The 25,293-nt window shown below is 37.9% G+C and overlaps 1 protein-coding gene across 20 annotated transcripts in view; it reads right to left on the reverse strand.

Moving 5' to 3' along the window:
• Positions 1-25,293, reverse strand: part of KIF1B (kinesin family member 1B) — a 96,855-nt gene that overhangs the window by 53,852 nt on the left and 17,710 nt on the right. For 6 of the 20 annotated variants that reach the window (XM_056330696.1, XM_056330695.1, XM_056330691.1 and 3 more), the window contains exons 3-16: positions 20,497-20,573; positions 18,320-18,499; positions 16,176-16,241; positions 14,139-14,317; positions 13,334-13,445; positions 12,213-12,290; positions 11,904-11,969; positions 11,113-11,130; positions 9,513-9,588; positions 9,132-9,210; positions 8,456-8,598; positions 4,652-4,785; positions 3,475-3,554; positions 2,011-2,086 (exon numbers count right to left, since the gene is read on the reverse strand). In XM_056330696.1, the coding sequence (XP_056186671.1) occupies positions 2,011-2,086; positions 3,475-3,554; positions 4,652-4,785; positions 8,456-8,598; positions 9,132-9,210; positions 9,513-9,588; positions 11,113-11,130; positions 11,904-11,969; positions 12,213-12,290; positions 13,334-13,445; positions 14,139-14,317; positions 16,176-16,241; positions 18,320-18,499; positions 20,497-20,573 (1,364 nt within the window). Of the gene's footprint in view, positions 1-2,010; positions 2,087-3,474; positions 3,555-4,651; positions 4,864-7,258; positions 7,301-8,455; positions 8,599-9,131; positions 9,211-9,512; positions 9,589-11,112; positions 11,131-11,903; positions 11,970-12,212; positions 12,291-13,333; positions 13,446-14,138; positions 14,318-16,175; positions 16,242-18,319; positions 18,500-20,496; positions 20,574-25,293 lie in introns of all 20 variants that reach the window. The other 14 variants (XM_056330685.1, XM_056330684.1, XM_056330683.1 and 11 more) reach the window with 5 other exon arrangements.

A 25,293-nucleotide genomic window follows, 5' to 3' on the forward strand; every position in this document is an offset into this window, starting at 1 on the left:
GTCTAATTGTCAATTGCCCAACAAAGATGTAACTACGAAGACAGAAAAGGGGAAAGAACAAGACACCTTTTTCACCCCTGAAAAGATAGGGGCCACCTAAAACTGCAGCTAAGGGTGTCCCATGCCATCATCGCTATTCACTGCATTCAAATCAACACTGGGAGCTGTATAAAGCTTTTAAATCAAGAGAAAACTGGTAAGAAACTAAATCCTATAGTCAACTACTGTAACACCACTATGACTTGCACCACTTGGACACTCTGAAAATACTGCTGTACCCTATACAAACGTTTCAGCATCCAAATTCGTTTATCACACTAAATTAAAGTCTGAATGGGTCTTTCACAGGCAGAGATTTTTGTAAGAAATAAAGCTCAACAACTTGAAAAATAATGCTAGCAAAACCGACTGTTCACTCATTCTATTATTCATACACAAAGAGTTATATCTTAAACTTTCTCCTGTCCGCATTTCTCAAGCACGAGCTGAAGGACTTGCCCTGCTCCCATCTTTGATGACAGCACCAGCAATTACATTTCCACAAACCATTTAAGAAGTTTCCTGCCAAAAGCAAAACTGGTAGATACAGCAACAACTGCACAATGTCGTACCTTTTAATTTGTAAAGTAGGCAAAATATACCTTACAGAGTTCAATTTACAGCTCAGTGGGTAAAAACACAATGCTGTCCTAGTAGCATACAGTTAGATTATATATTGGTACTTCAGAAGTGTAAAGTCTTTATGAAAAAGATTTCAAATTTGCTATCTACGTCTCAGGTTTTCACAACAGCAGCCACAGTTACTAGAAGGAGAACTAATGAAACTCAAGTGCAAGGATAGTAAGAAACAGAAGCAGAAAGGACTAGGTCAAGAGTTTTACTTCTCCTAATAAATCCTATATGGGTAAAAATAAATACTATCTATTACCAACACAACTACTTAATCCAGATGGCATTTATACACGAACCTGATCAGCTGAAAATGCACCAAAAGAGTCATCAAAAAGAGCTGAGGGCCTCTGAGGGAAAATCTAAAAGGAGATTAGGATCCATAACAAAAGGACATGTAAAGAACACTCAACAAATTGCCGTCTTTACAAACCTTCGGCACTTCTGGAGTTGATAACAAAACCAAACCAGACTTCTACCTACTGCAAACATAACAGTTTAACACTACTTTAAGCAAAGGATTAAATATTTTAATCAGTTCTGCTGTCCCATGTTTCTGTACAATGCCTCTAGATAGGTCCCCATTTAACCTTAAATCAGGTTTGTTACATGCTTGCACATAGAAGTTTCAGGCTAAAATATTACCCTGTGCTCCTTGTTCAAAGATTTTTGAGATACAAGTACATTCTTCTCCTTGTACTTCTTCAATAATTCTGCTTTAACTGCATAGATAGCTTCTTTACCAATTTATCATTTTATATTTACAGCACTGATTTATGACCTTTTCCTGCATAGTCCTGCTTCTTTCAACTTTCAGAAAATAGAAGTATTGATATATCCTGAAAGAAATATTCCCCTGCATCCCGTGTTCAGTGGTTCATTAGATAACAACCCCTTTTTCCAACAGCAAAAAGGATTAACAAAAAAATTCAGGGAAAAGCATCTAAACAAGACGTCAAACTTCTGTGAGAATCTTAATGAGGAGTAGGTAGAGTACCTGAAGGTCACACACAGATACTGCTGAAAACAGCAACAACAATTTATGAGGCAGCATTTCTGAGCTGCTAACGAAACAACAATATGCAAGGAGCTACAAAAAAAATGGGCAATAATCCTTAGATGTAATGTGTTTTGATAGATTCTAACAATAAAGCCATTTCCAAAAAGACACTGTAAGAAGAACTTACTACTAGGGGTCCAAACCTCACTTATGTTGTTACGTATCTTACATGAACACAAGCCCTTGTATGAATGGTAGCTCCTCATCACCCTTTCCTCCCAGGTCCACCAGCCTTTTGAAGACATTACGCAACTGTTACTCTTTTTTTTTTTTTTTCTTACCTTTTTAGGTGAGAAGACTCCCAGTGTTCCTCCATCTTCCCGAATGGCAACTCCCATTTCTGCCAACAATGCCTCCCTGAGAGAGAAAAGGTATGCATTATATTTTGAGCTTCTCAGACAAAATTAGAGAAAGTCTTAGAAAAAAAAAATAGACCTTAGTCTAATGAAAGCCATGTAATATAATACATTAGACTTTCAACAAGCCTATCAACTGACCATACAGCCAGGACTTTCACCACCTCATAACACAACAGGGCAAGTTTCTAAACTTTAGTCCTAGAACTTACAGACCTGCGCAACAGCAAGAATTTTTACAGAGATTTAACAGCATTTTAGTGCAATAACCTATCACAAGGTAAGTACATTTTAAGACATTACATTCGTTGCTTCTTTAAGGAAGGTTAAAGTCTGTTCTAAATTTAAAAATTTCATTTAGTTAGGAGGAGCTACTACTATCCACTAATTTACAAAGACTTAACTGGCTCTTCCTGATCCAATATAAAAAGTACTTTCTCCTTCTTAAGACATAAAAAGGATTCTATTGGGTCAAACTCTTCATGTAATACAGTTTCTTGGCTTTGACAAAACACAACAGTGGCACCAACACAGAAGAATAAGAAAGTGGCAAACACTATGCTATTTTCCCCAAAGTATTTTCACAGTCCCCCAGTTTCTTCCTAAAGAATTCCCATAATTAACGATTCCATTTCTTTTAAACAGCTATCCAAAATGTTGGGGTTTTGATGTTTTCTCCTTTGTTTTTCTTTTTAATTCAACTCCTATCATCATCAACATAACGTAGTGAAGACTTTCACAGCTTACCTATGTATTGCGAGAACTTCCTATTGTTTCAAATCACCCGACAGCCTTAAAGTCCCTTAGCTCTGTCAGTGAATAATCTATCTCGATCCACTTTCTTCATACACCTCTCACTGGTTTTACAGACTCAGTCACACTGTTTCTAGGCAAATATGTTCCACTTACGTATTCTGCAAGCTTTTAATATTCTAGTAAGTAATGCTCTGTTTGGCTGCACTCACTTTCTGACAATTATTAAGCATCTCGCTCTAGAACACAATTCAACCAAAGCTGAAAGGTAAAGCTGCTTCGTAATTTTAGATACTCCAACACTAAAAACTCAAATCTTTTCTGCTCAACTTTAGGGCCAAAATTTTTGGAATGTAAAAGAATGGTGGAAAGGGGAAGAAAGAGACGAGGACTCCATGCTGCTCTGCAGCAGAAGCCAATGCAGCAGGTTAAGATTTTACCAGAATTACAACAGTACACTTTAACTGTAGGAAATACAGGAAAGAATACAGCTTCCTCTCAGCATTGCCCCTACTGTTTATATAATGCATAGGTAAACAGAATTGTCACTGAGCACTATTCTGCTGTTCCATCGATTCGGAACAGAGTAACGTTCTCAGTTTTCCACACTTCTCCATTTTCTGGACACCATCCGACCTTTCCATCCTAATGGCCTCAGTTTTCCTCAGCTTCTCCTCCCATGTTTCATTCAGCTCTGCAATGATCTTCTCAGATTCCTGTGTGAAAATCCCAGAAGCTGTTTTACAATTCTCCTCAAAGTTCTTTTCATAATACACAAAACAATGAAAGTCTGTGCTCAGTTCTAGGCCTCAAATTAAGTTTGGATATAAAACGTACTCTTAGCTCTTCAAAACTAAGTTGTCCTCCTTAATTTCTCCAAGGGTAAACGGCCTTGATGGCAAGCTGAGAAAAGATTACTTTTTATCTAACCACAGTCAGACTTTAATTTGAACACCTAAATTTTTTTCTTTTGCTATTTTTTTAAAATCTGATTTACAGACATCATTCAGTAACTAGATGCCAAGGAACTGCAGAGGCCACACTGTTACTTCCATGGCAACAGAGGGTTTCCAATAGGAAAGGGATTTGCAGTGTGTGTTCCAGCCCATTCCAATCCCTGTAGCAGTGTGTCTCATGGATAAGACATGAGAATGAAGCAGAGATTCAACACTGCCAGCTCTCCCCACTCATCCACCCATGGAAATTGGGAGGGGGGCTTTCATAAAAATCAAGAAATACTTCACTGTAATGCACTTTTGATGCAGTTCAATTTTATGCAGTATTGGGATAAGGCCGCTATTGTCTGGATAAAGCATGCTATTCTGTGTGCTTCACATTTTAATCTGTGGGGGCTGGGCAAATACAACAGTGGCAGGATTATTCTTCCTCCTTTTTTCAACTTTGGGATAATGTGGTTTTCTGAAAGCTGAATGCATTTGCCAGTCAGATTTTGTCCACACTAGTGCTGACCAGGCCTCCTGAAGTCTATACTTATGACCAAATTTTCTGCAATTACCACTGCATCAGAGAACCTGTAAACAACAATCACGATTTTCATTTATAATTTCCTTGTAGCTCCAGGCTACAATTAAACCTAAATAATCCTAACAGGAAAGGCTGTGCATGAACACAGTTTCTAGCCCACAACACAGTTAAGTGCCCTTTTCAAGGTGCCGAGGAGATTTTCAACAACTTCTTATATATGCAGTGTGCTACTGTTTCTCTCTGTGAAGTAAAGTTCTCCTGGGTTCACTGCTATTTAGCCTTGGAAAAGACCAAAAAAATGGCCCCCTTAATCTACAGCAAGACCTACCTTCAAACGCTCAATTGCCTCTTCTCCTCCAGGTGTTGACATGATTCTTTCCTGTATACTGGACACAGATGTTAAGCCCACCTGACTACTGAGAGAGCAGGAGGATGGAGATGCAGTGAGGGACCCCATGGAGGCTGTGGAAAAATTGCCAGGACGTTGATTCTCGGAGGCTAGCAAGTATCTATGTTTATTGTTCTGAAAATCTTTCAAATCTGGGAGAGAGACACACAGACAGAGGGAAGGCAGAAAGATGGGAAAAAGGAAAATAGGAAGAGGGAAGAAAGAGGAAGAAGGAAAGGAAGGAAATACCAGCATAAGAGGAAAGCATTTAAGCAGCAACAAGACAAGTTTTGTAATTTTTTAGATGGCAGTTCCGAAACACATCTTTTAATATTAGTATCTATAACATAACAATAACTCATTTCAGACCCTGAGGATTACTAGTTGCATCATAAACCATCTTCATAAAAAATGCCTGAAAAAATAAATTACACACTTGCCAAAAATAAACCATCTTATTCCTAACTGAACACTGAAATGAGCCCCACGGAGCTCAGATGAGGAGCAGATTCCGTTCCTCATGAGATTAGTGACATTTTGGGCTAAAGTCTGAATAGACACCAACCCTTTACACTCAGAAAAACATTCTCTTCCAGGCTCCTTTAATCTAAAATGATGAAGTAAATCTTTATTACAACACTGGTTCTGCTGACGAGCCACCCAGACCACACAAACAAAGAACTACTCCTCTAAATTCTCACAGGAGTGTATGTGAATCACCTGTCAGTCCATGACGGGGAGAGGAGAACACAAGTTCGCAGAAACATTATTATGTTACTTCTTGACCCTCCTTATCTGAAAAATGGAAATCTAAAGATACCTGACCAGTGGAAAAGGTGATAGGTGGTGCTCATACTGCAGAAGGTGCCTGAAAGCTTTTTGGTCTTAATTTAGATGAGGAAGGCCTTAAAAAGCCCCAGAATTTAATAAGGCAGCTTTTGTAGCCTGAAAATCTGGAGGCCTGAAAGATGCCTCCTTCAAAGACAGAAAACAAGAAAAATGTGCATGAATGATTTAAGAACAAATATCCAAAGGTAATTTATTTTAATCTTACTTAGCTTCTCAGATACGTCTGTAAACCATATCCTTGGAATAAGCGCACAAAAAAATCTTACATGGAATTAGACAATTAAGTAGCTCAGTATTAATGATTTTTATAGTTTTAAATTCTATTTCTAAAATAAATCCTTTAAAATAAGCATCCTTATGAAAGAACCAAGTCAAATCAGACCTTGCAAGTTATAAACAAGGGCTTCACACTTACAAAAATGAGATGCTCACCCAGACATTGCATAAATTTCCATGTCCTCCTACATCTCCTCTACTCTTATCCCGAACAATTCTGCTATTGTCAGCCTTATGCCCTAGTTCACTCCACATTCAGCCTGCTGTTTCAGCCTCGTGAAACTGGTGATTGCATCAAGTCAGTTTGAAAACCACCATCTGCAAATCCAGGAAGCAGGGGTGGGAGTTTAACAGAAGAAAAGCAGGTTAAGGAAAGGGAATGCCATCGGGATGAGGAAGGCAGGCATGACAGAGCAGGGAAGATGAAGTCTCCAAAGGCCAAGACGCATGCAGTCCTGAAGATAAAGGACGTGGTGCTTGCAATAGCTTTCGCAGTTGCTGTGACCACGGAGAACCAAAGCCCTCAGCATCATGCACGCTTTTCCTGGAGGCTGCAGCTTTCACACAGATGATATATGCACACGCTGGAAGCAGCATCAGAATGTAAGACAAGGCCAGAATGAGTCTTTACACCACCAGTAGTTTTAATTTTAGGAAATTTCAGACAGATCTCTTCCAGTTGATATTGTTTGAGCAAGGGTGAAGACGACTGACTGAAAGAATTTTAAAAGTCTAGCAACCCAAAATTTACATAGAATACATTTCTCTTGCAACAGACTACATATATTTCCCTTTCATAAAAGCACACAGTAGAACAGAAATAAAATGCTGTTTGCTGACTGCTTTCAACCCTATGAAGTTAATAATCTACAACCAAGTATTTGAGCTCAAATGAGACCGTCAGCAGTATAGGATGTTCAACTTTTTTTTTTTTTAAGAAACTATATAAAATAAAACTCAAGCCTCTCCAGGAGGAACTGATAACATTTCACCTTGAGTTAATCAATTACGACATTTAAAACAAATACTTTTAGCTGAAAAAGAGATATTAAAATGCCAGGAAGCTAGGTGACCGGAAGCTGTTTCATTTGAATAACTTGAAAAAGGTTCGAGAACAAGATTTTCTGGTTCAACTCTAAATGGCTGGCTGTCATGAAAACAGACTAAAGAACTTCCACTATCCCTTCTATATTCCGCCAGAAAGGAAGAATGAACGTATGTTGCATTTTAAACTTTGCACTTTTTTTTGACTGCCAACTCAGTCTAAGGAACCGTGGTTAAGCTAGTTTCCATGAAACTGCACTGCATTCCACAGTGAGTGTTCTGTCTGGGATTTCCCTGTGAGAAATGCTGGCATGCAAAGCTCAGTTAAAAGCTGACCCAGAGAAAGCAGGTTAAACAAGAGAACCACACAATACACACATTTGCCTCCACTTCCAGAGTATTCATCTCCCATTGGATCAACTGAAAGGAAGCAGGAGGGAAAATACAAGAAGGATCAAAATTGAAGGTTCACTAGCGACATAGGAAGGGAAGAGAAAACTACTTGATGTTTAAAGAAACAAAAGCACAATTTTCAGTAACACAGTTTTTTCAGTTTTGATTTAGAACCAAAAAACAGACTGTACCAAGCATAAAAACACTTGTATTTCATTGCCTTCTGGCCCCATTCTCTTGAAAACAAGTAAATAAAAAGGTAAATACATACTACACATCTTTAAATTGTCTGTGACTAAGTCAGAACTTCTGCTTCACAGGCAAATAAGTTCTGACAAATCAGAAACTGGTGCAATTTTTTTTTATTTTTTTTTTAAGTCCAAGAATCTTTTAATTCACTGGAATACACTCTGTTTTTATAGGCATTTGCTTCACTAGGAATTAAATCACTGTTCATATTATAGAAGAAAGTACCAGCTAAAATTTTAGTTTATTTGCTTTATTTAGAATGAGGACAAAGTAATCAGGCACAAGTGTGTTCTGGTGCTTTAAGAGGTTGCTGGCAAAGCAAATCAGTACAATACTGCTCTGCCAACCTAACTCAAAATCTCGCCCCAAAAGAATTCATTATTTATTCACAGGCAGCTGTTTCATAGCTAGTTATTTTGAAGTGACAAATGGTTTGTCACTCAGGACATTTTCTAACAGGAATTAGCCGTTGTTTTCTTTCTGAGCGAGGACAGCACTGAAGCCAGGTATCAACAAATAACCTTAACCCCTTAACGAGGAAGAAAAGATGCTTTCTTTCTCAGTATGAAATTAAGCTTCTATACCTCAACTATCCTTTTACTGGCAGCTAGACAAAAAGTCCTCCATAACTCAGCAGAGCAACTCCTGAATGTGTAAGTTCTATTACACAAAATCATTTCTACAGTAACAGGAAACTCAATCCCCACGTCTTCCCTTGAGAGTTTGAAGGTGGTCTGTCAAGTCTACAGACAATCCTAAGGATGCATTGTTTAAAGACAGAAGAGGCTACTATTTTTAAAACCATGTTCAAAATTTAATACCAGCACCTACATTTAACTTCCATGTTTCTAACCGCTTCCGCTCACAGGCCCAGCTCTCCCTCCTCTATAAAAGACACCAACCTCAAGATGATAGTCTGTTTAATCCACTTACTGTCAATAATATCTCCCAGCCCTTGAGCACGCAGGAGATCCTTAAGCCTTGTCACCTCCTCCTTCAGTTCACGCACGAGCTTGGCATTGGGATCTTCATTGATAACAGCATTGCATTTAATCTGTTTTGCACGATCAGCATATCTGGAAACAGACAAAACATTGAAACCTTACAACGAACATGTAAGCGCTTATATGGAACACAGCAATATAGGAGATGTTTAGCTTGCAAGTGTACATCAGAAGAGAATTCTGGATTACAGTCAATTATGCATTTGAATTCATATTTAATACAGGGTATTGCTGCTAAAAAGACAAGTCCTATTCAATATGGATTAACAGTATGTACAACAGACAACATTTTTTTTTTCTTTATTCAGTGCTTTGAAACCTCAGCTTAGCTAACATGCTCGGCTTAGGGACCACACTAGAAAAAACATAGGAACACAAGAAGGTTAGTTTGATTTTTCAAGTTTAGAATCAGCAATAAATCACTAGCTCCCTATTCATATATAATAGATTGGTTTTCCTCTTTCAAAATAATCGAGTTCTTGCCAGCACAGAGTCGTCTTCCCCACAGATTTTCTCAGAGTATGAAAACCCAAAGGTTTGAAGGATAGAATACAGCCATTTGAGCTAACAGCTATCCATATCCATCTCAGATAAAAAGACAGTACCTTAAAGTGCTCAAAGTTTCATCATAGTTTATGTCTGCTGGACTCAAAGCAGCAACCATTGCAGTTCTGGAGTTACCGCCTATAACAAACAGGCAAGATTTTAGACGGAACTAGAATGCACAGTCTAGGCTCTAACTACTTACTAAATATCAGCATTTTCACAAAATTATAGAATTCAACTATATTCTACCTTACTGAGAAATATTCAAAAAATCATAGGAAAGAGAGTTGTAACCTTAACAAAAGATGGAACTATTTGACTCAGATTTGACTATTAAAATTATTTAACTTAACATTTGATACAAATTTAAGAGAGTCAAAAGCAGTCAGAGAATTTAGTGATAATTTCTTTCCATACTGGCATAGGCAAGTCAGCCATACCTAGATTTTCTCGAAGAAGCCATGTTAGTACAGAATCCCTGTATGGTATAAAGTCTGTCTTCTTCTTTTTTTTACTCTACAAAGAAAGAACACACTACTAAGAAACAGACACCAAATGGAAAATTAATACTTAAAACATAAAAATCATAGTATAGGTACTAAAAGAACCATGACAAGCATACACATAAGCTATCTAAACAGAGGGGTGGCCCGTGGTTGTACAAGTGGTTACTGAGTTTGATATTAGGTAACATGCAAAATATTCAGCTATCTAAACAGATGATGATAAGCAGTCCAGAGAACTCCCTTGACACACTATGTCCAGAAAGTGTATTCTGTGTATGAAGAATATCTTCCTGACAATTAAATTCTGTGTTTTAACACCATTGCAAGTGAATTTAAGAAGTAAACCTTACTCATTCAAAGGAAGATTCACTTTTCCTTTGTTAGAAAAGTTATGGCTTTTTAGAGCAGTCAAAGGTCTATTTACAGGAGATTGCACAGCTACAGAGATACAGGTACACACGTAAAAGGACAACTATCCAATCTTCCTGGGCTTCTGTAAGCAGTTATTAGGAAACTTGAGGATGGAAGAGATGAAAGTACTTTCACGCTGAAATTAGAAGTATGAGTAGAAAGGAGGTGGTTTAGGGGTTTGTTTTGGTGGTTTTATTTTGGGTTGTTTTGGTTTTTTTCTTTTAAAAAAAGGACAAAAATATTACAGAGACTACTCAAACTGAAGCACAAGGCCACGAGATGTGTGTCCAAGTATTTAAGTACTTCATCGCAAAATCAGTAGTGATCAATGAGGAACTTTCACAAAAGAGAAGATGGCCTTCTAAGCACCTTTGGTAGACTTCCCTCCAAATTTCATTAAAAAGGCTTTGTCTGGCTTATTTGGTCTAAAAGAAACAATTAATTTCTAAAGCTCTGTAACAGAACGTGAATCTTTGGTCATTCATTTACTTACACAAATAGGAGGCAAACACGTTGCTTTGAGAGATGTCAAAAGTCTAATTCCACACAACATTCAATACATGGCTTTGCAATAAAAGGCCTGATTATAATTTGTGTGAAACTCTTCTTAACACTCAAAAGGTGCTTAAAATGTGAGCATTGGTCTTGGAACAGTTCTATTGCCCCTTGCCAAAGGTAAGTAACCTTACAATGGATGAGAAAAATTACTAAGGGCAGGTAAACACCAGATATTAAAGCTGGAAACTAGAATTGACTATTAAATCCATCACATGAGGTAAAGAAAAAAGCATGGAGAGCAGAAACACGAAAGCAGAGACAAAGTTATCCATACTAAAAGTAAATATTCCTCATGTAAGTCACCAAATCAGGAGCAGGAATGTAATAAAAGAATATTCCTAAATACGCACCTAAATGTGTACTTTTCATTCATTTATCCCCAATCTTATAACATTTTAAAAATTTTAGTACAGGTAATTCTAAGGCTTCAAGACTAATTTATAGTCACAGGAACTTCTCAAAGATCTGACATAAAAGGTCCCTGTTCTTTGATTCCAAAATGAAGAGAATAAAATCTTACGCTCAAGCAAAAAAAAGACACCATCCCCTACTACTCAGACCATACCTTGTTAGTGCAGTTATCCTAAGTTGAAAGCATTAAAGAAAGAGGAAGGAGATACAAAATGAGCTTCTTAACAGAGCTTTATATATAAATTCCATCTTAACTTGGACAGCATTTTCTTTTCTTGAGGAGCCCAATAAATGAGAACAGTTTTCATGGGAAAAAAACCCTAAATAGCATGTAAGTATATTCAACCTATCCAAGCTGTTGAAAACTCATTTAACTCACTTTTAAAAGGAGCAGTAATAATTTACTTGTTTTTTTTAAATAGTAGTTGAGTGTAGAAAGGAAAAGACAAAGTACTTTTCTAAATGTACAATCTTATGTTTGGATCAACAGATGCTCACTCAACTCAACACCTAAGTCTTGCCATTGCAAAAAAAGCCAGTGATAATCAAATTATTACATGGGTACTTCTAAAATTTTGTAACAACAAAACTGCAGTTAGCTTTCTAAAGTTATTCTTTCAGATAAAAATAAAAATTACTGCTCTGCAGAACTAAAAGCTTGCTACCTGAACGCATCTTCTACACAAATGCAGGCTTCTTTTGCATGGCTTCTTCACAGCTAAATAAACCAATGCTTCAGTCTAATGACACATCAAGTTTCTACCAGGCTGCATGCCATTCACAGAATACTATCCGCACTACTCATTTATCAAAATACACACAGCTAATTTGGCTAAGAATGCTAGACCAAGAACAGTGAAAGATTCTGCTGTACTCCGTGGTTTTTACTGTCTCAGTTTTACTAGCTATGGAAAGGTTGTTACAAAAAGTAAATGCTGTACTTACCACTTCGGCCAATGCTGATATAACTTTGCCCAGAGTTGTAAGAGACTTGTTTATATTTGCTCCTTCCTGTGAAAACATAATCCAATATTATACAGCAATTAAAATTGTTCAAACGAACCTCTGTAGACTAAATGAGCCAAATGTGACACCCATCATCAGACGGGAAAAAAAGCGCCTTCAGTTATGCCATTATTTTTTCCATACTTACAATACCAATCCTTTCTTTTCCTATCATTTTTCAAGCAATGGCTCCATGTGATGCTTGCACACCCACTTCCCTTTCTTTACCCTACATCAATGGCCCAATACCTTTAATCGGGTTCCTTTGGCACCAGTTGAATCGGCTCGCTCACTGCCAGCTAAATCCACAAGACTAATCTTGCTGACCTATAGAGCAAAAGCACATTAACAATGAGAACTAATTCTTGGTGAACGAGAGCAAGAACAAAATTTCAAAGAATTCTATGGCATGAGATGAATTCTACTGTCTAAAAAAAAAAAAAAATCATTGTACTGTGCTTAAAACTACAGTCAAACAGCATTTTCACAAGCTATTAGCTTAATACTGTTACCTTATGGATAAGAAGTGTCTGGGATTATGCACTGTTTTAAGTAGCACTATGCTGTACCCAAAAAGACAGTGAGATCTCACATGATCAGACCAAAACAGAAGTAAAAAAAAAATCGTTACTGCTACAGACCACACAAGAATCTCAAAGGAAAAGAAAAACTCATGTTTCATCCTGACTCTAGTAACGCCAGCAATAAAGCACTGGCGTATCAAAAGCTACAGAGTCCATGTCCATTAACAGTAACTTTAGAGGGTCTTATCATTTGGTGGGTAGGTGTCTTCAACACAAATTTTTTCAGATCTGTCCACAGTAGTCAGTTCAGAAACATGAACATTACCTGTGTTTCATCTACTATTGCATGCAGAGCCTGTATTGCAGAGTAATAAAAGCCAGAAAACTGTTCCATACTAAACAGGGTACCTCCTTTTAACATGAAAATTCCACAAAGTGCCTAAATCTCACTCATCCCAATCCCTGTGCCCAAAGGAAAGAACTAACAAGGCAAACATTTTGCACTGACAAGCAAAACCACAGAAAGTTCTGGGAAGACGACTGGGGAAGGTTAACTTATTTTATTTCATACATCCTTCCCCACAGAACCTAGTCCTTACAGCTGTATTTTCCTCACATCTATATATTCTCCTCCTGCACATATTCCCCATTTAGTTGTTTTTTAGACTACAATCAAACAAAATTCCATAGAAAAATAAAAGGGCTCCACCAAGGCACAAAGCAATTCACCCTTATACAGAACACCAGAAAAAACATTTAATTCTCATTTTCTTGTCATACTGCCAGTAAGTTATTACAGGGAAGATTTATGAAAAACAGTTGGAAAGCCACTTATCTGTAACATACCTTCTCTGTAGAAAGATCAGTTTCTGTGTCATGTTTCTTCTGAGTAAAGACAATTGTAAACACAGCATGAGAGCGGCTGCTGGTTTCATTCATGTTGGTAGCTGCCACAGTCCTAAAATATGAAGAGATACAGACATGTTTAGAAAACAGTAGCCTCTCTGCTGCAAGCACAACTACCTGCAGGGCTGCATGCAGCTGTAGAGGAATGACACCAAGAGACTGTACAGTTGATGCTCTGCCCTGTAACCGAGACCAAGCCATACCAAATACCATTAAGAAACCCCTTGATTTTTCACTCCTGGATTAGTCCCACCTTCATCACAGTTTGAACAGAGCTTTCTCAATCTGTGTACTCAATCTACCTTACACCCAAGAAAACATGAGCAGCCTTTATGTCAATCTTTCCCACACGTTGTTAAAAGAAGCCTACAGCTGACACGTAAACGACTACTAATGAACCAGAACCTAAAGCTAGAATGCCAACTTTAGTCCTGAACAACTTGAATGAATAAGGAGACTGTGATGATACAGTACACAAAGGCAGGAACAAAAGCCAGCAGAATTATTCACATACTTCATCTCAAGCCACTACAAGCTTTAAATATCTATACAGTGATTTGCAGCACTATTTCACCACACAAATCAATTTCAGTCGTTTAATAGCATTGAACAGTGCATAGTGCAACAATATCCCTCATGTGAAATGAGTTTTTAAGAAAGCATCACAAAAGGTATTTTAAATTTGCTGCTATATGCCATATATCGCAACTGAGATAAAAATATGTAACACACTACCATCACTAACCTGGCTTTGTTCCCGGCATCCATGAGGTCTGCAATGTCTGTATAAGATGTGACTGCTAACTTGGACAAATCTTCCACATATGGTCCAAGCAGAGGATGTTCTCGCACCCGCAAATTCCCTTTGTTCTTCGGGTTCAACAAGTCTCTGACTCTCTCACAGTAAATCTCCATGTAACTCACCTGAAAACAGGAATTTGCATGGACAATTTAGTGCTTTGCAGCATTTTAGAGTGCCACTGGTGCCAACTCCCTCAGTCCACTACAAGAAAGCTGTAGGCGGGCATCTCCATTCATGTAACAGCTTGACACAATGGCAGAAAGGAAAAGGAGTCACTAGTCTCACACATCAGATCTCCCACATATACTGCAGACCTTGGATCCATGTATAGGTGTCTCAACCATTTCAAAAAACATTGGTGTTTAATTAAACATGAGTTCACAATCATCTTAACAGCTTTAATATGACACAGCAGAAAAACTATCTTTCTAAAGAGGCAAAGAAGACAGGTGGTAAAAGGAGTCTGCTTACAAGGAATCTCTTATGAACTTCCCAAGCAAACTTAAGCAAAAAAGTTTAATTTCTTTGTATGCAGAAACAACTTTTGATTCTGAGCTGTATCCACATCTTGCTGTATTCCTGACTCATCAGTACAATTATTCAAAGCACACTAATCTTAAATCTGAGCCCTTTGAAATAAATTATAAAGCTTAGATTTGTCACGGCACTATGCTTATCCTGATCCAACAGCAGCTGCAGCAGTCCAGATAGTAAATATTAAAAGAGACAGTAAGTTACTCACTTTCATTCTGTGGATTACAGATGTAAGCAACAGCCTTAGAAATTTAGAGATTGAAGATCTCTTTTTGTGTAAGTGCAATGCAGAAAAATGAATTCTACATCCAAAACAGATCATAATACACTATTTATACATTTCCATCACTACTTCTGTCTAACTGCCTCCCTTCTTTGCTTTTTTTGTCAGATGCTCATTCTTTTGGAGAGATGATTTCTCTCTCACATGCACAAATCTATGCTTAGAGACATAATCAGGACCATAAACAAGTACCAAATAGAAAAAATATCATGAAAATGTTAGAATATTCGCACTCACAATCCTAAATGCGATACTCCCATGGTATTCAAACATTAATTCATCAAATGTTAACAAAATACAAATAAGTGAAGTGTTAAAATGGATTGATTCAAAGCCTAATAGTTTTCCAGTTCTGTAACTTAGAAAATAGTAATGATAGGAGTTCACATTTATTAATAGCAATCACATTTGACTTCCACCACTTTTGGTCTTCCTTTCTTTCAAAGCCTGCAACATACTTGCATGTGAGACTATTAAAACTGATTGGGGAGGGCGGGGGAGCACACAGGTGGTAGACAACACTACTGTAGAAGAAAGGAAATACCATTTCTGCAAAAGTGGCTGCTTTTATTTTTATTTTGGAGCAGAACAGGAAGACAGGAAAAGAAACGGTGCAGTACGACAGCATATGAAAATGACTTTCTAAACACAAAACAACCTAAGGATAATAATTAAGAAAAATTAAGTACTGACAAATTTCTTATGTATGCACAACTTAAACATTTTTTTTCTGTAAACCAACCTTACTAACAGATGTCAGGTAAGACTCCATGACTAAGCTATTCTAGACAATTCCTGTAGAGAAACAAGGTATAAATTATGACTATTCTAATTGGCAAGAAATATGTAATTTTCCATCCAGCAGTCAAAACAAAAAGTTAATCTACAAATTCATCTTCAGGTTTTTCAGCCCATCACTTCTTTCAGAACTGCTACACAGGAGGGGGGGGGGGGGGAAAGTGTCCCAGAAATGTTTTATTACATTTGGCTAAAACATAAAATGGCAAAAAGACACAACGCCAAAAAACCCCAACACCCACACACAACAAGAAACCCCACACACAATCAAAAATCACCATCTTAATGCAACATCAAGAACGCAGCAACTAAGCTCAGTTTGATGTTCAACACACAGATATTCTTTGATCCCTCACCATACTCACCTCTACGGAATATGACATTTCTTCATTGCTGTTGTCATTGATTTTCTCAAACAGTTCTTCGCATAGCTAGAACGGGATTAAAGCCAAGTCAGAAATTAATCTTTACCGAGTAGTAACAAGTACCACAACATGTCATTAAACTGGCTTCAGAGTGAGGGCAGGGGAAGAAAAAAACCCCATTACATCAACCACATACACCCTCACTGGGAAATTCTACATCACCATCATTCAACCTTGTTTTATAGACGACCTGAACAATTGTTCTAGGTTTACTATTCTGTACTATAAAATTAGAAAAAGCCCTTAACTGAAACTGGAAATAGTAATTTTAGAAAGGAATGATGAAAATCTTTAGTCCTGTCCTAGCCTCATAAAAACAACAGCCTGTTTATTCAGTGTGTTGAAGTTCCAAAATCCAGATTCAAATCAGCAGGCAGAAATTATTTCAAAATTTGTTAGCAGTATTTTTGTGTGAAGGATACTTTAACTACCAGTGGTCTACTTCTCTCAATAGTGCTTGTCTAGAAGTAACAGAGACCCAAAATTAAGATTATAAAAGAGGAAGAAATGAACAGTGGGCAAGCCATGAATATACATCTGGAGATTAAAATGAAAAGCATGGGTACAGAGAGGAATAATTGTAAAAAGAGGTTTCTGGAACACATATCTACAAGCCACTGTATGAAAAATGAACAGATAATGAAGAATATAAGCAATTTTGAAAGTATACACTCTAAAGTATTCAGTCAACACATGGTTTAAGTACCATAAAGTGTCACACTAGGTTGGCAAACAGGGAACTTGGCCAATGCATAAGAATTTAATGTCAACAACCTATACTACTTGGAACATGATTGTGCTGTACCTTCTGTGTATGAGACAAGAAAGACAACAGATGCAACAACATCTCCCTGAACAGATAATTCATTTTGTACTTTATGGGCAGGCCTCCCAGTGAAACTGGAAGGAAAAGTTTTTGTTTTAAAACTGTAGTAGATTACAGGAGCATTATTCAATTGGGAGCAGGGGTCAGGAAAATGTTTAATTCTTATGTATTTGAAGTTTCAGAAAAAACAAATAGAAGTATCCCCATCACAACAAAAAAATTTAGCACAAAGCTGTTGTCACAGATTTTCAGTTCATTTCACTTATTACATCGTTACTTTGTATTACTGTAATAACACCAAAATGCTTAGGTATAACAATTCTGTCCTTCATCACATTAGTTCTTTCAACATTATTTTAAGCTGATCACCAGAACACTTGCAACCTATTTCAGCACATATGCCCATGCCATTAACGGAGAACAGCGCTCCGTGTCATCTATTTCATACCTGTGGCACAGGGCCAATGTCTACTGCAGACCTGCAGCAGAATGAGGACTCAAGCTGTTCAGCATTTTTTTTTTATTAAGACTGAAACCCTGCCTCAGATTTCTATTTTGAGAATGGAGGAACACACTGTCTTCCAACAAACTTGGTCCACTGTCAGTGCCTACACACTGAGGAAGGCCTGCACATAGAACAAGTGCCACACAACCAACAGCTACAGAATGCTAAATTCATGGTGACAAACTTCTGCCAGCCAGAATTTCTTGTGTGGGTATCTCAACTTCTTCAAATTTCATGGCAAATGTCAAAAGAAATTTCAGAGAAGGAAATAACACTGGGCTGTGCTCAGTTGCCCTATTTTTCCCAATTTTTTCATTTTGATGAGCTTAATTTCTTACAAAGATATATTATTCAGTTTGTACCCTTGGGAAACTTATCACTACAAAAAGTTCCTGACATATTCATCAGTAATACCACCTTGTATTCAGTAGGAATTCAAAAAGTGCTTAAGTGCTATCCTAGCTAAAGTCAGAGAAGGGGACAAGAAACCCAGTGACTAAGACGTCTTGATTTACTAGTTTGCTGGGGAAGTGGAGAAACTGGACGTACAAAAAAAATATACAGATTGTACAGTACAATTTAAAAAAAGTCACAGCAGGAAAATTACTAAAAATGCTTTTTTTCCCCCAGTATCCTTTCACTTCAGAAGTAAGCTGTGGTTCTCTTGTTAACCATTATTGCAATATAAAAAAAGCATATCCACAAGCACGTGCCTGAACATGCTATAAAAAACCCAAACGGGCTCTGCTCTACCTGGGGGATTATGCCTGCTTGGCTCTCCTCCTGCTTGCCCATCATTGTGTAGGATTTCCCAGCTCCAGTTTGTCCATAGGCAAAAATGCATACATTGTAGCCCTCAAAGGCATGCAGTAACATCTCCTTCCCAATATCATTGTACACACGGCTCTGAGATGCAAAGCAGGGATCTTCAGGCTGAAAAGACATGAAAGCGGCACAAATATAGTCTTATCCTATCATTCAAGATCACCAACAAATGTCATTCAGGGTGTTTGGGAGGAGGGAGTCAAGGGGAGAAAATCTAAAGTAGAGTTCAGAAAGTCAATACAAACAAATAAAGGACTGGAAGCTACAGAAATCCCACAGTGGCTGGTCTTGACAAGGGGTCTGAAGGGTAGCAGGGGGAAGAAAACCAAAGTTGCTCACATTTATTTTGTTTCCTTTTTTTAAGATTAAAAGAGTAAACAAATCATTAACATGACCAATTTTTTCTTGCAGCTGATTCTACTGTCTAATAATCCAGGTTTCGATTTACAACCTCCAGTGACTACAAAATCTTTATGTCTGTCAATACATATTTCGAATTAGCAAGTACCTGAACTGGTCAAGGAATCTATCAGAACATTTTTCTATGGCTAAATACAAGGTTAGCAATATAACATTAAAAAAAAAGCTACTTTAAAGCAATTTAGCCCAGTGATAAAATAAACAACACTCTACTACAGATGCACCCTATGACAGAAATCTGTATATGGATAAAGCAAGTGACCACCTCCAAACACTCAACTGAAAAGTTTGTTACATTTTGAGAAGAGGCACTGCTGCACATGCAGTGGAAAAAAATAACCACAAGTTATTGATGTCAAAAAGAATACACTTGTCAGATCTCAAGGCAAATACACAACTTGTACAAAACAAAACTTCATGAATAATTCTCCATTTTTTAGGTAGTGCATTTCAGGTACTCGGGCACCGTACCGATCAGACTCCAACATCCAGTCATGAGAGGCAATCCAAGATGCAGCTCCAGGAATGGTACAGAATACAAAAATGCTGAGAGAAAGCTGGATTCAGGGTATATGCTCTTTTTTCTGATGTCCTCTCTTGATCATTTAGGCAAGTCCTTAGTAAATACACTTGAAAAAGTTATAATACTAACGATTATCTATGCAGATGTTTTAAGTTGCACAATGTAGTAGAGATTGCATAGATAACATGCTACTGAAACTTAATTTTGTAAGGAGTATGTCACTACATTGTATGTGACTACATTATTCTTGATCTATCATTCTCTCTCTCTTCCTGAAGCGTCAGATTTTAACATTACTTGCTCTTGAAATCAGGACAGATATAGCTGTGCTAACATTCTAATGTCGGGATCAAGGTTTTATCAGACCACTTTCTTTCCTGCTAGTTTTCAGGAATTACGTTCATAATGTTCCTCTGACTGATCCTGTAATCTACTTGCACAGGTGCTCTGGAAGATTCGGTAAATGAGCTATAACAATCCAAGTTTTTCCATCATGAAAACAACCTCATTGGCTACAGATTTGCTCAGAAATATTAATTCTTATTTGCACCATCCCAGTAACTAAAATTAATCTTAGAGAAACACATTATCCTTTCTTTCTATATCTTTTGAGAAAATAAGGCAGGGGAGGGGTAGATGGCAGAACACCACAGTTCTGCTGCAAAACAATTACTGGAAGTCAGCAAGTCCTTAGCACCAATTCGCAAGAGGGTGGGGCAGAGATGCTAGATGAGAGTTTATTGCTTTTCCAGCTATCAGAAACACGTATCACTACTCTGTCTTTTCCAAATCTGCCAAGGGAATCCACACCACATTTCTCCTTGATCTATAAGAACTCTAACAACTTTCACTTGTCTAAGAACAAAACTGAATTAACTGTGGTTCACAGCCATCCTTAAAATATTTAGAACAGAACACTGTTGGAGAATACTTTTCAGTAGTCTTTCAAATATTTACAACTTGTTATTGAACTCCAGGATCTTTTCTTTCTGCTCTCCCCCAAACAGGAAAAGACTACATACAATGACAAGCTTTTAACCTGAAAGAGGGTGAGAGACACAGTGCAGAAACATCTCACAAGGATCACATGAACAGAAGAGAACGCAGTTAGTGTCAAGCCAGTCAACAAGAAAAAAAACAGTTTTTTTGTAAAAGAACTTACCGATGTGTGGGACCAGTAAGAGTAGTCAAAGCTGAAGGACTTTGGTGCTTCCTTAGGATTCTTTGGGTTGATAATACCTACAAGAAATAACATTCAAACTCAGCTAACTCAACATTTAGGAGCATTATTAATGAGCTTGCTGACCCTCAACTTAACATGTGAATCTGAGTATTCACAGAGTTGCCACATTGCACAGGAGTAATAAGATTGAAGGAATAGATGCACAGCTTCCTAACACAATGTTTCTGTAGGCCTTATTTCAAATAAATCAAGGGGGGGAAAAATCCTAGAAGGAATGCTGCTGCTAAACAAAATTCTTCTGTTGGACAGAAAACCAGAAGCAGGTCAACCTGGTCCCCTGCCTTTTAGAATGGTACAGGCTTTTATCAGTTGAGGGGTATTAGCAAGGAAGACAATCTGAAGCACAAGGAGTTCAAGAATCCCTGGAGATTTCACAGCCGCACAACTCAAGTCTGTTTTGACATACATGTTACACAGAACAAGAGCTCATTGCAGAAGGATTTGCTTTAAGAAGCTTAGTATTTTCAGGGCATGGAAGAAGATAAAAAAAAAGCTGGATCTATAGACATTTCAGAGATTGTCTGCGCAGTTTATTTCAATGCTCTTTTATATGCACAAAGCCTACAGACAAATTTTTATTAGGGCTGACATTAACTGAACCAACCAAATAACTGGTAAATGTTCTTAAAGCATACAGCCACTGAATCCCGTAGTGACCCCCGACCAACTTGTGTACTTTCTCTCTCTGGAACTTCTGTATAATATACAATGCCCCTATGACGAAATTCACACACGCACACACAAAAAAAAAAGCCAGAATGAAAAAATGCTTGTGTGTAGTTCCTATGTGATAGCCTTTAAATCCCTGACTTAAGATCAAAAAGCTGATCTCCAACTGCCTTTTCAGCTCTTGCAATCCTTGACTTCATTTTCTTTCCAAGGCATTCATACCTAAGAATCTAAGAACCTTCAGTGAGTTAGTCACTGAACACTTTACAAATACCAGAATAAACGTGCTTTTTAAAAAACCCTTTTTTCTCTTCATCTGTAAATTTTATGCTCTTTTCCTTTTCTCACATCCTCTAATTCTTTCAATATCTGACCCACAGATGTGCATTCCCCACAATTAACAAAAGCTCTTCCAAATACCTTTCAGGTTGTTGGTTTTGGTTTGGTCATTTGTTTTGGGTTTTGGTTTTGGGGTTGGTTGGGGTTGTTTGTTTGTTTGTGGTCGTCGTCCCCCCCCCCAGCAACAAAACAGCTTCCTATAACCTTTGCTGGGGGCTGGGGAGGACGGGACCGACAGACAGGTAGTACAGAACAGATTCAGCTGTCATTTTAACGGCATATGGAATGTCTGTTGTTTCTGTATTCCAGTGAGGGTTCTGCTCTTGCTGCAGAAATGAATCTCTACTGCTTTCTTCTTTTCAGTACTACAGCACTGGAAATACTTAAATCTATTCTTTCCAGCAGCTGTTTTCAACACCATCTGTGTAAGGACAGACCGTAAAAAGGCATACTCTTGAGTATATCAGAATTAGATAAACCACCTTGGATTTACACACACCTATTTCCATCTAAACCAGCAACTTGCCTCTGGGAGCGATACACAGATTATGGTACGTGCAAACAAAATCCATAGAAAAAAAAGCTATACAAAGGTGGTGACAGTTTTCCTGGGGATGATTTACATCCTGGTATCAGTCATTCTAAACAAAGGATGCTTATTTCTCACATATTTGTGCCAGTTAGACTATGCTTTGGGAGATGGAGGCTTTTCCTTTCCTTTCTGCAATAAATAAGACTTCTAACACCCACATCTCTTATTATTTCAAACACGAACTTAACATCATGTTGCACCGAAGTCTCTGAAAATGTCGTTAGAGAATCCCTACTAAAATTAAATCACTCTTCTACCAGATGCTGTGTCCCTGAGCAGGGCTGTTGTCCAAAATCACAATGTGGAGGAAAGATCACTGTCTGGATTGCAAATAGCAACAGTTGCTACACTATTTCTTGTGGCCAACTCCATCTCATTTGGATGCACCTTGAGCTGACATTCTTGCTTATAAAAGCTGAGAGACATGCAAAGCCAATGAATAATATGCCTTGCACCAGTACAGTATCAAATGGCAAAAGTGCTTGTGGCTTTGGAGAGCAACATGGGTATCAACACATAACAAACTGGTAAGCTAAGCAATCATATATGGCTTTAGTTTCCTTTGCTGGTTTTAACCAAACAGCAGTACATCTACAGCATGCTATTAAACCAGTTCTAAAGTGCGTAACAAACCCCAGAGAACAACCCCCCTGCCCCAAATCTGAATGAGCTCTCTCCTTCCAGTGTATTACAGACTGCTACAATTCAACAAATCCTCGTTTCTTATTCAATTACTTAACATCAAGCTCTGAAAGGTAAGGAAGAAGTAAAGCCTTGTACCTGAAGCTCCTACCCAAAAAAGCAGTACAAATAAAAACCAAGCTCCACATCAGTTCAAAGTAACAACCTTTGGGGGTGAACATTATTTTCTTCAGTTGTTTTGGGTTATAATGTCAAGGGAAAGCCATCTAACCACTGAAAGCAGAAAAAAAGCAGCAATAAACAGAACCCATTCCTAGGTACTGTATAACACAATTCGAAGTAGATACCTGAAAAAAAAATGTATTGTCGGCATCTCTCCTGACAATATAGATTCTGCTGCTTAATCTCAACAGCAAACCTTTGTAAGCCAAATTTTTGATAATAGTCACGTGAGGGGAGTCACGGCATTGGTTACCCAAATGTCACATTGATGCCGTTTTATTTGAAGGTGCAAATGCCATCAGAAAGAGCACTTCAATCTCGCTTATCTACCTCGTGGCACAATTGATTTGTCTCAGAATCAACAGTGAAGTAGCAAGTATCCATAACTTATTCTCTTCCATTTTTATATTGTTGTCTATAAGCAAAACGGACATTTCTCTTGGCCAAGGCAAAGCTGCACTTGGTCTCTCCAAGGAAACAATTTAATTGCCTTCTAAGATTCTGCTGTGTCAGAAACAGAAAACAGAACAAGTAGCATAAATTTCAGTATTATACAAAACTAGGTTTGATGTGAAAATACATGCTTCCCATTAAATGTTTTTTAAAACACCCTAAAAATCTCTAGGAAGTCTACCACTTCCAAAAAGAAAGCAAAGAAGCCAAACATTTAACCGAAAGAATAGCCAATTTTTCCACTAAGCTCACTAGGCATAAAGGTACATTGAACACCCATGAAAGACAAGATCTCTAGCTATGCAATAGGCTTGGTGTTTCGAAAGGCATTACAAGCTTGCCATTATAGTTTCATCCTACTTGCTTCAAGCTTAAATTTGATCCACCACACTTGTGATGTTCAGGCACCACGATTTGCGCAAGTGGTTCCACTCTGCCCCACTTTTCTTTTTTAAAAAAGACATATTATTATTTTCTCAGACAGGCTTTCCTTCGCGCCTTCACACAAAGTTCCATGTCCAGGTCACTATTCTGAAAACTACTTTCTAGGATGCATGGTTTTTGTAAAGCATATCTTCAGAATCATATCAGGAAAGATATTATTAACGTGCAAGAAGGCAGCTCTGTCAGAGGTTGGGAATGCAGCTGCCTGGCCAAAACCTTCCACTGCAGCAGGAACGGGTAAGAGGAAACCTCTCCTGGCTGCCAGAAAATCTGCATGCTATCCCTCACTAGCGTGATCCAGTCACCGGCTTCTCACTCAGCTTCTAATCCAAGCCTGAAGTCTGTTTATGCCCATTCTTGTTCCTTACACAGAGTCTTACATCCTCCCGTTTCAGAATCACTGGTTTAACAGAATTCTCAGTCTGTCTACAAATAAATCCAGCAGAGCTGGCTGAATTAAGAAAATGTAAGATTACAACCTCAACAGATTTCAACTGGACTGAAACCCTCTTCATTTGGAACACTGAGCACCAAGTAAGTAGCTATCAGCATCAGTCATGTCTCACTGGGTCTGAGTTTGAACCAAGCGATCAGATATACAATAATGTGAGAAAAGACACCTGAAAGATGACAGTGAGGCAGCTAAGAAACCAGGAATTCAAGTGGAAGTAACTGACCTAACTTGAAGGTCTACTGCACCAAGCATCATCTTTGGAAGGACCAGCAAATCCATGAAATCTAGCTGCTTTTAAAAGGAAACTAAAGGATATTTCTGAAGAAATTGAAAGGCTTCTTACAGTACAGGTAAGCTTTATCCTAAATTCATACACAAAATTGGAAAAAAAGGAATGATCATGAAGAAATTAGAGTGGAGTAGGCAACACTGATTTTATGTACCATGTTATTCAGCAAGCTGTGTTTTCACCTGGAAAAGGAAACAAGTAGAATTTTAAAGAAAGGACTATTTCCAGTGTCTCCAATATTGCTTTTCAGTTGTTTTGTTTGTTTTTTAAATCATGCAAGGCTAAGATGAATTGTACTAGTGAATCATGAAATAGGTCGTCATCTATCTCCTCTCACCATAGCAGACTCATGGTATGGTAGCAAGCTAATGTTTTAATTACAGAGCCTCAGGAAACGAGAACAGCAATGAGGCAGACAATCACAGCAGGAACACATTAATGGCCTTTTTATCTTACAGAATAAATTTGTTTATCTGCTGTTTCAAAGGTCCAGTGTGGCAATTAACTCTTCTGTTTGCAAACTGACACTAAAGCTTTGTGCTGCAGCTACAATTAGTTACCATCAGCATGGCACCGTAGCAACTTTGAATGTTGGAGCTAGTCTAAGCAGCC

The sequence above is a fragment of the Falco biarmicus genome, chromosome 3 (genome assembly GCF_023638135.1).
Source record: "Falco biarmicus isolate bFalBia1 chromosome 3, bFalBia1.pri, whole genome shotgun sequence".
NCBI classification, from domain to species: Eukaryota; Metazoa; Chordata; class Aves; order Falconiformes; family Falconidae; genus Falco; species Falco biarmicus.